The 11208-nt window shown below is 46.2% G+C and overlaps 1 protein-coding gene and 1 pseudogene across 1 annotated transcript; both read left to right on the top strand.

Moving 5' to 3' along the window:
- The first annotated feature begins 2454 nt into the window (after positions 1-2454).
- LOC124249655 (transmembrane epididymal protein 1A-like) lies at positions 2455-5442 on the top strand (annotated as a pseudogene).
- A 550-nt stretch (positions 5443-5992) lies between these two features.
- LOC124249652 (transmembrane epididymal protein 1A-like) lies at positions 5993-9673 on the top strand. Its single transcript, XM_046680814.1, has 2 exons — positions 5993-6045; positions 8870-9673. Exons 1-2 carry the CDS (start codon positions 5993-5995, stop codon positions 9645-9647), a joined length of 831 nt encoding a protein of 276 aa, XP_046536770.1. The 3' UTR covers positions 9648-9673.
- The last annotated feature ends 1535 nt before the right edge of the window (positions 9674-11208 follow it).

Genomic DNA, 11208 nt, shown 5'->3' with positions numbered 1-11208 from the left:
CAGACAAAAGTAAACTAAAGATGAGAATCATTAACAGCGAAAAGGGACAAATATATTTTCTTCTTTCTATTATATTCAATTCACCAAGAACATATAACAATTATGAATTTTAATGCATGAACTCTGTGGCATCTATATGCTAAAATAAAAAGTGGTAGAAATAAAAAAAGAAATGAACAAATCCAGAGTGGTGGACAAAGAAAATAACATACTTATCTCAGAAATCATCACATCATTTAAAATTAATAGGAATACAGGATATTTGTATACTTCTCATAGAAGATTTATGAAGAAAAATAACACTTTTAAAAAAGCAGAAATAACGTCAACATAAAAAGGATAATAAAAGAAAAAAGGAGGGGCCAGCCCCACGGCCAAGTGACCAAGTTTGCCCCCTCTGCTTCGGCATCCCAGGGTTCACTGGTTTGGGTCCTGGGCACAGACATAGTACTGCTCATCAAGCCATGCTGTGGCTGCATCCCACATAGAAGAACTAGAATGACCTACAACTAGAATGTACAACTATGTGCTGGGGCTTTGGGGAGGAAAAAAAAGAGGAATATTGGCAATAGATGTTAGCTCAGGGCCAATCTTCCTTACCAAAAAACACAAAGAAAGAAAGAAAGAAAAAAGGGCACAGTTTATTTGGAAATTAAAAGATGTTCTCCTAGATAACTTTTGGGTTAAAGAGAAAATAAAAATAGAAATGGGAAAGTTATTCAAAAGTGAACGATAATGAGAGCACTCCATATATCATAACCTGCGGGGTGCAGCCAGAGTGGACTCAGATAAAAGAGGCAGTCACCTTGCCATGCCACTGAGCCTTCAGAATCCTTACACCAGAGCTGTACCATTCCATACAATGGCCAGTATCCACATGTGGCTAGTCAAATTTAAATTTACTGAAATTAAAAGTTCAGATCCCTAGCTGTACTAGCCACATTTCAAGTGTTCAATAGCCACAGGTGGCTAGAAGTTATCGTATTGGACAGTACAGGTTATAGCAAACTCCCATCTTTGCAGAAAGCTCTATTTGGCAGTGCTTCTGGACTCAATGGTGGCCAGGAAAGTTCCAATATGCCATCTTCACTGACTGTAAGCCATCACTGAGTCCTGGTTTCAACTGGCCAAACTAGCAGACTATTTACACCATTCCCAGATCCTCAAGCCACATATTAAACCTAGAATCACAGGCAAGTAAACTCATATTGACAAATGTGGCTCAATCAACTCTTTGCATGGTCAGACACCTTTAGAATTCGTTCATATTCATGCTCCCCACACGCTTGCCAATACTAACTGGTGAGGTCTTGTAATTCTTTTGGTGTATTGATTTCCTCTCCCACTTTAGACCAGGTCTTGTACATCCTGGGCTATATTGGGATATACTCTCGTTATGGACAGGGAGGTGATAAGAGCGGTGAGAGTGGGTCCTACAAAGACTGGTGTACCCTTGTGATGGATGTCCCCCAGGTGTGATCATTGGAAGGTATTTATTCAGAGGAAGACTTTTTCCTCTCAGGTGGGAAGAGGGATTTCCTCCAGTGGAAAGGGAGGTCTGGTGGAATTGGGGAGTTCAAAGTTCTCAGCCTCACCTGTTTCCTCGTTCCAAACTCAGGGTCTCACTCTTTCTCTCACAAGTGTCGCTGTCCTAGCATTAGAGACTGGTAGGGCAAGCATTTAATTGGCCCTGCTGCTCTACAATCTATACAATACAGCACTGGATTCTTAGTCATAAGCGCCCCTGCAATGATAAGAAATGAAGGATTCCTTTAAAGCTGGTATAAAGGCTTTTGAAAGAACTTGACACTAAAACTTTCCCTGAGTTACTAACCGTTTTCTAGGATGTACCTAGGGATGATTCTGATTAACCTTGAACTTCCCCCATGAACAACTCCCGTCATTGAAACCTTCTAAAATGCACTCTACACATCACTCAGCATGCCATCCTCTAATTCTAAATAATTCTCTAACTAATGCATATTTGTGTATTTCATGTGTGAGTGTATGTCTGCGTATAATACACTTTTAACTATATTATAAGCTTTGTGAGGACAAGATTATCTCACAGCGCCCAGTAAATTCATGTTTACAAAATTCCTGAGGACTTTCTTGCTCACGCTGGTATTTCATATCAGACAAGTGGCAGCAGCTGTGCCAGGGGCGCCTGGAGAACGGGGAGGGGCTGTTGCAGGGCAGGCCTAGGGGACTCTCACAGTGGAGCAGCCAGGCCATGAAGGGCCTCCAAGGGCTCCTGCGGTCAAACTAAGTTTTCCTCATGACACAGGTTTCCAGGACTTGGTGTCCACAGGCTCCGGAGCTGTTTGCCAGTTCTGCTAATCATTCACCACCTTCGGCTTCCTTCTCATCTACTTGTGGGCAGTGTCTGGTTTGGGATGGATGATTCCTATCTTCAAAGTCTGAGATCAGGATGTCTGTGTTTTAATGAACAACATGTGGCTTTGGTGCCTGGCCAAGGTGGGGGCCCGAGCATCCCAGATGGGAGCGTAAGTGGGGCTACTTGTCCTCATACGTGTCACTTTCAACCTCGCATTGCTGTTGGGTCATTGCTGCTGTTCTCTCTCCTCCTCTGGCTACTGGCTCACAGCTGCCCAGAGTGGCCAAGAGATGGAGATAAAGGTGGTGGTCAGGAGAAGAAGGATATCTGCTTGTTCCTCAGTGTCCACTGCGTCCCGTAGACCCACAGCTCTGAGGTGTTGGAGATGATGTTACTACTGACCCAAAGCAACCTTTTCAACACCTGCAGTCATTCTCGGTAGAACTGTGCTACTCAAAAACATGCACTTGCTCTTTGCTGATGACGACTATTTAGTGCAGCAATGGACTTTGCTGCATAGAGGGCCGCTTCCCCTCAGAGCAGATCAATGACTTCCCAGAGCAAAAGCAAGGACCGAAGAGAGTAGCAGAGACTTCCCCCTGCTCCACTCATCACAATGTCAAGCTCACCGCTTCTCTTTGTACCTCCTCTGCCTGAGCATTCAGCACTTTGAAGTTTTCTGGATGTTTTGACCACTAGCTAAAAAGGAAAAATTGCAGTGCAACAAAATCACTCCCTTCTATGCAACAACGCCCATGTTTCCCTCTTTCCCACTCCCTCCCCCTCATCCTCTCCCTCCCTCTTCTCTCTCTCTCTACTTAGAGAACGCAGACACCAAAGCTCTTTCCAATCCTTAATAGAAAAACTGAAGCTCTGTTAATTAGGGGGAAATTGGGACTGGAATCCTGGTCTCTCAATTTCCAGTCATTTTATTTTTTCATTTCACAACCCTGCCTTCCTAAAGCTTGAGTTCTACAGCAAAACATGAACAGTGGTTATCATCAGGTTTGGAACTGCAAGTGCTTAATTTTTTCTCATTTTTTGGTTATGGATTTTTTCCAAATTTTTCTATAAAGATGATGTCTTAATTTTGCATTCTCTTGGGTGAACTAGCTGCTATGACAAACAACAGTGAAAATTTGCCCTGCTTTACCAAAATAAGTTTATTTCTTGACCACACATAGTCAAAAATGAGAGTTCCTGAACAACGTATGGGACTCCTAGAAGGAATCCAGGAAACCTCTTCCTTCCGTCTTGGGGTTCCTCCATCCTCAACAACATATGACTTTCAAGTAAGCTGTGATATTCTGTATAAAGCCAGAGGAAAAGAAAATAGCATGGAAGAGTATGTGAGGGAAGATTTTGTGGGTGAGACCATCTTTTCCATCACACTCCATTGGCTAGAACTCAGCTGCAAGGCTGTATCTAACAGCAGGGCATAACAACTTAACTTAGCAAATGATAATTAAAGAGAGAACAAAGTTAACGAGCTAACTCACTTAATATAAGTAACTCCCTGAATCTACTTGTCTCAAAATATCTGCATTTTATTAAGAAATTACCCCTTAACACCCTACAATTGATCTCAAAAGGGACCTTTTCAGGTTCATCTACTATTCATTGGAGAGAGAATTGGAGGCAGGTGAGGGGCTCTCTTGGTGGTTCCCCAAATCTATCTGTTACAGAAAAATAAAGAGGTCAGGTAGGTGCTCAATATGTATACATGTGAGCATACTCCCAAATGTTGATAAACTTTTATGTTCAGGAAGAATATATTTGCTTTCAATTTATGACCAGAGATATGAGTAAGGAGTTTTAAAAGATGTGCAAATGTTTGTGAGTAGCCTAGGCCTTTTCTGGGTGGTCTCCACGTTTATTCCCCTCTCCTCTGCTCCTCTAAGCACGGGACAGGGGAAGAAGAAAGCAAGCCACGGGAGAGAGGAGAAGTGTGTCCAGACACATCTCAAGGGCCCAGACATAGAGCTCACGAAAGCACACATTCTCACAAACGCATATTAGGAAATATTCATCCTCCTTTGTTGGCAGAAGTCAATTAGTTCTCAGTGTATCAGAATGGAATGGAACAATGAGCCCTACCTCGCCAAAAGTGTAGGCTTCTGTCCAGAACTTTCCATTCTGTCTGGGAGCGGTGGGCAGAGGGAGATGATAAAAGTAGGTACAAGTTAGCTCTGTCTACGCAGTCAAAAACTTGAGAGGCCCTAAGGGGGAGGAGGGCAGAAAGGGCCTAACTTCTGTTCTTCACTCCTTAATCAACCAGACCTATAAATTCATGGGAAAGATCAGTGGTCATTTTCACCCAGGGCTATATCTTTTCTGTTATAGACTGTATCAGGCAACATTGTTCTTTAAGGTCCCAATAGTCAATGACTCTCTCCTGTATCCTTCATGCTCTCCCAGGAATAAGGGAAGATGGGCCAGGCTGTGGAAAATATCCTATGGAGGTTTGTTGAAGATGGTGACTAGTCCATCTTAATGGTTTGTGTGGTCCCCTGTCTGGATGATGGGATGGTGTTGATGAACAAGGGGCTGCTGCCAAGATACATGTACCTCAAACAGTGGCAGTACCTCATCATGTTCATCCTCCTCACCCTCAACAGCTGAGTAGATGTCATGGGCAAGAACTCGCTGCCTCAGAGATGTGTACTCCTAGAAAAAGGTACCCTGGTCCTGACCTTCTACGTGCTTCTGCTGCTGCTGGTGTCACATGTTCAGGACTCGTCAGGGGTGGAGCTGAAGATTCATTCCCTGCTTATCTTGGTGGTCTTCCTGCTGAAAGGGTATTGACCGTAGAGTTGTGGGCACCCGACACATTTCACCTCTTGCTGATTGAGACCTTGCTGTTTCTCCTGATGGGCTCCTGGCTGACACAGGCAGCCTTCATTCTGTACAGACCTTTCATGAGCTACCCATGGCAGGACGATGACTTCAGTGACATCATGTTCATCACCACCTCCTTCTGCTGGCATGTGACAATCAATGCTTTGTGCCTGTTGGGAATCTATGGCGTCTCTTCCTTTTGGTATCCTTATCACAGTCCCAGCTTGAAGGAAGGAGGTGTGCAGTTATCCCAGGCTCCACTCTGACCTGTACCCAGAAATGTAAGCCTCAGCCAGGCGTGCAGAGGCCCATCAGCCTGTCCACACCCCAGGAAACCTGCAGGCAGAGACAGGAAGTGCTCTTTGAGGACAAGAACTATGTCATATACATTTTTATACACCCTGCCATAGTCAGTAAAATCTAGAGCAGTTACTAAATTCGGGTTTCCTGAACTCCTGAAAACATTCTTGCTCACTCTGGTATTTCATGCCAGACAAGTGGCAGTGGCTGTGCCACGGGCCCCTGGAGAACGGGCAGGGGAGTGGGGGCTGTTGTGGGGCAGGACTAGGGGACCCTCACAGTGGAGCAGCCAGGCCATGAAGGGCCTCCAAGGGCTCCCGCGGTCAAACTAAGCTTTCCTCATGACACAGGTTTCCAGGACTCGGTGTCCACAGGCTCCGGAGCTGTTTGCCAGTTCTGCTAATCATTCACCACCTTCGGCTTCCTCTCGGCTACTTGTGGGCAGTGTCTGGTTTGGGGTGGGTGATTCCTATCTTCAAAGTCTGAGATCAGGGTGTTTGTGCTTTAATGAACAACATGTGGCTTTGGTGCAAGGCCAAGGTGGGGGCCCGAGCATCCCAGATGGGAGCGTAAGTGGGGCTACTTGTCCTCATACGTGCCACTTTCAACCTCGCATTGCTGTTGGGTCAGTGCTGCTGTTCTCTCTCCCTTCCTCTGGCCACTGAGAACCAGCTCGCAGCTGCCAGGAACTGGGGGGGAGCGCGGGAGCTGGAGGAAGCTCTGCCGCCCCTGCCTCACTTGGACCACAGCCTCGAAGGACTAGGAGCAACATTAAGAGTGATCGAACGCAGCTCCTCTTGAGGCCTGCAGGCCACGTGCTTCCCAGCCCGGCCCTGCTGATGCTCAGGGGAGCAGTGGACCCTGTGCTTCTCCCAGAGCAACCCCAAACCAAAGGAACCCCTAGGCTTCTCTCCTCCCTGACTCACTTCAGAAATGTCGCTCAGAGTTTCCCCTTCTCAGTCCTGAGCTCTGCAGTGTGCTCCAAGGGTTGGGATAATACACCAAAAGGGAGAGAGACAGGAGATAAAGATGCTCACTACTGTGCAACCACATTCACGTCCTTTTATTTTCACTTTAACAGAAAGTTCAACCCCAACTTTTCAGCTAAGGGGTATGACAATCAGCAATCAGGGGGAACTGGGATTAGAACCCAGATTTCTGACTCCCAGCCAATGCGTCTCCACTTCCTCATGCTGCCTTCCTGAAACTATGTTTCTATACCTCAGTGGTGATAATGGCCACCTCTCGATTATGGAATTACAGATGATTTTTAATGTTCTCCTTTTTGCTTATATGTTTCACTTGGTTTTTCTACAAGGACTATACATTAATTGAATAAAAACACCTAAAATTAAAACTGAAAATAAGCAAATTCCTGCAGACTTAAGCTTTGTCTTTGCAATCTGCGTTCACACTCAAATCTCCAGCCCCACTAAATCTCTCAATAGTAAGAAGTAATCTGAATTATTGCCATCCTCAAGGGCAGAGAAACTTAATGTCCCTGGAGTTCAGTGGACTTGAGAAAGAGTCGGTCTCTGTATGGGAGTGAGGGCTCAGAGGCAGTGTTGTGATCTGGCTAGAAATGCTCCTGCCCACTAGGGGCGCTGTCAGCACGTAAGTGCTGCCTCTCTGCCCCACACCACTGCTGGTACTGTGAGGACAGCTGATTATGCAGATGACTGTGACGTCAGCATGGTTCCAGTGGAGTGACGAACTCCCTCTCCCCTCACCACAATTATCACCAACAGAGAAACTCCCAGTCCATGTAGCTCCTGCAATAAACCCAGAAGCATTTGTGGGACCCGGGCATGCCTCCCACTCCCTGTACCTTGTTCTCCACCTTCCTCTCTGCCTTGTACTCTGCTGGCTGCTACCCAATACCCAGGACACTGTCTTCTGAGGGTACATTAGATGGTAGTTAAGTGATAGATAGATGAATCTGATGGGCTAATTCTCATGGCCAACACCAGTTCACTGGAGACACTCCTCTCAACAGTATCTGAACGTGAAGGATTACACCTTAATCCCTTGCATCGCTGAGAGATGGATCATGGGAGCAGAGTGATACGGAATATGGATTTCTTATGGCTATCAGAACTTACACATTTGTAGTGAAGAAGTCTGTGGAAGGCTGGTTCCTCTCTGCTGTAGAAGGGGCCTCAGATCAGCAGGCAGGAAGTGAGGGAAGAGCAAGGACATACTGAAAGCCATGAGGACCAACTGGAGCCCGTGTCTGCCTCTCACCACCTCAGACTTCAGTGGCAGGTGACCTGCAGAAGCAACTGGTACCCTTCACACTAAGAGAAGCTGAGGGAGCTGTAGGCGTCACCAAGGAAGTGAGCCAGCAGCTCAGTGACGGGATGCGACAGCTACAGTGGCACCTGGCACCCTCCACCCTCAGAGAATGCTTAGCTTGCTGCTTGACTTCCACCTTCAGATGCTCAAGTAAATTTCTCTGGTAGCCAACCCAACCTGGAGCCACACAGGGAAGCAAATTCTGGGAAACGTGCTCAAGCTTAGTTAGGTTGACATACTACGATACCACCACAGTCCCTAAAATCAATATCAAAGGGTAAATTTCACATCCATTTACTGGCCAGTAGAGATGTTGAAGTGGAGGGAGGGGAGTGGGGATGTGAAGAGGTAAAAGGAAGAGGTGAAGGCAGCTTTCTTGGTGATCTTCAGAATGTGTCTATAAGAGAAGAACAGACGTCAGATAGGCCGTTACATGGTCACATAGCCAAATGTTTATAAATATATGTGTCCAAAAAGAAAAACTTACAAGTGAACCAAAGTTATGTCTGAGAAGTACTGAAGGATACTCAAGGGTTTGTAAGTATCCAGGTTTCCTCTGGACACCATGACAACCCCTACCCCCATCTCATGCTCCGCCACCCCCTCCTCTGGGTGCTGGGCAGCACAAGGGGAAGGAAGCCACGGGAGAAAGGGACAAGTGTGATCAGAGCACCTCAAGGGCCATAGAGGAGAGCCCCTGCAAGCACATGCACCAGTTTTCTTCTTTGGCAGAAGCCAGTTAGTTTCCAATGTACCAGAATGGAATGGAACAGTGAGGCTTTAGGCCATCAAAGGCGTAGGCTTGTTTCAAGAGACATTTCCTTCCTGTGGGGGAGCAGTGGGTGGGGTAAGATGATAAAAGTTGGTGGAAGACAATTCTTTCCAGAGCCCAGAACTTGAAGTGGCTCCAGAAGGTGTGGACGTGTCCGAGCTTTGTCTTCTCTCCTACGTTAGCAAGATCTGTAGTTCAATGGGAACCTTTGCTGGTCATTTGTACCCAGGGCTGTTTCTAGTCTTCTATGGACTGTATCAGGCAATAGTGGTCTCCAAAGCTGCGATATTCAATGACTCTCTCCTGTATTCTTCACGCCCTCTCAGGAATAAGGGAAGATGGGCCAGGCTGTGGAAACTATCCTATAGAGGTTTGTTGAAGATGGTGACTGGCTCCCTCTTGATAGCTTATGAGATCAGCTGTGTCACAGGAGGGTTGAAGCTGATGAACAGGGAGCTGCCACCGAGATTTATGTACCCCAAAGAGTGGCAGCACCTCACCATGTTCATCCTCCTCAGCCTCAATGGCTGTGTAGATGTCACGAGCAAGAACTTGCTGCCTCAGAGATGCGTACTCCTAGAAAAAGGTACCCTGGTCCTGACCTTCTACGTGCTTCTGCTGCTGCTGGTGTCACATGTTCAGGACTCATCAGGGGTGGAGCTGCAGATTCATTCTCTGCTTATCTTGGTGGTCTTCCTGCTGATGCTGGTGTTGACTGTAGAGCTCTGGGCTCCCGACACATTTTACCTCCTGATGATCGAGACCTTGCTGTTTCTCCTGATGGGCTCCTGGCTGATACAGGCAGCCTTCATTCTGTACAGACCTGTCACGGGCTACCCATGGCAGGACGATGACATCAGCGACATCATGTTTATCACCACTTTCTTCTGCTGGCATTTGATGATCAATGCTTTGTGCCTGTTGGGAATCTATGGTGTCTCTTTCTTTTGGCATCGTTGTCACAGTCCCAACTTGAAGCTCATGGAGACTAAAGAAGCTCCATATGCCACGAGCACTGTAGGATCCCTCTACAACTTGCTGCAGGAAGGGGAGCAGGCAGAGAAAGAAGAACAGGCTCTTCTCCTTTCAAAGAGTTCGCCCTGAGACAGAACCTAGATGCCTGGCACATGGTCCACTCCATCTTCCTCGTTGTGGGTTCTCTCAGACACGGCCATTGTACCCTCTCTGGTCCCCAGAGAAGGTAACGGCCATGAAGGAGAGCAGGTGGTCTCCATCTGCTGGTACATCTCCTGTCCCTGGAACCTCTAATCGCTGAGGAGATGAGGAGAGAGAGGCCTGAGAAAGGGACACTGATGGGGTTTGCGGGGGTGGGTGGTGGTAGGGGATCAGGGGAATAGGTAAGTGTGCATGAAAAGCCCTGGTGGGAGAGAAGGCAATAAAAGGAAAAAGAGTGGAATCCAGGAGTCATGCTGCCAACGGCTGCTTCTCCAGTCTTTTACTCCAAGAATAAAGACTTCTCACAAATCAAAATTGTGATGGTGGGTATTTCTGTTTGCCTTCGAAAGTGACACCACCATGTGGAAACAGATATAGTACAATTCACTTTCCTACCTGGTTGAAGTGATAAGAATCTCATATATATTTTTTAAACTTGGGTAAATTACCATGTTTCAAATTTTGCACATAAAATGAGAATTAATATTTTCATATTACAATTTTTCAAGTTTCCATAAACCGATTTTTACTAAATGCTGTCACATTTTTATTCCTGACTTCTAATCCAGCCAAAGCAAGGTGCTTAGCTACTTGTTTAACCACCGCCAGCCCCACCAGCAACTTACTACATCTTAATTTACCACATCCTAACTTGTGCCTTTGCCAAAGGACATGCTGTACAATTTAGAAAATGCTATTGCCAGTCACATATTTACTGCACAGTGCTGTTTTCTACCCAGCATTAAATCTCCTTGCACTACTACCATCAAGAAATACTCCTCCAGAAAATTCTCCTCTACTTCTTTGATCTGGAACTTTTCAGCAACTCTTCTAAATCTGCTGTTACTTTGTCCATGCTGCTGTTATACTCTGCTTTGTCCTGTTTCTCATATTGTCTTTCGTGGGGAAGTTTTGCCTCACCAACTAAAACATAGGCTCCTTAAGAGCAGAGAATTTGTCACATCCTAGTTACCGAATTTGCTCTGCGTGTTCCAGAGGAATAAAACGTTGTCCTCTACGTGGTTGATGTTTAATAAAGTCTCTGCTTCCAGAGCCTTCCTTCCTGTCCCTCCCAAAGGTAACGTCTGACTGCGCCGTGAACCTTCAGGGAGGCATCCACGGTCTAAAGTCTGAATCATCTAAGCAGCGGGTCCACTCTCTTCCTGGTCTGTGTGCAAAATAAACTCCACTGGCCTGTCTAAAATCGTTTCTCTGTATATCGTTGTTTAATATATCTACACAAGGTACACACTGTTGGCTTTCCAAAAGTCTCCATCACTAAGGCTCCAAAGGGTTCATTTGTCCAAAGACTCACTGCTGGTCAGAGACATGGCGGCAACTTTAGCTGGTAGGTCTGAAAGTCAAGCCCTTGCTTCTGTCATCTGGGTTGGAGTGACTGATCCAGAGAATAAAATGGGTAGAAAGCGGGCAGCACGGAGACCTAGAGCGCGTGAGTAGAACAATGCACTATCCCACATCCTTCTAAAGA

Source organism: Equus quagga, chromosome 13, assembly GCF_021613505.1.
Source record: "Equus quagga isolate Etosha38 chromosome 13, UCLA_HA_Equagga_1.0, whole genome shotgun sequence".
Lineage (NCBI taxonomy): Eukaryota > Metazoa > Chordata > Mammalia > Perissodactyla > Equidae > Equus > Equus quagga.
This window is presented reverse-complemented; position numbering and strand designations above follow the sequence as displayed.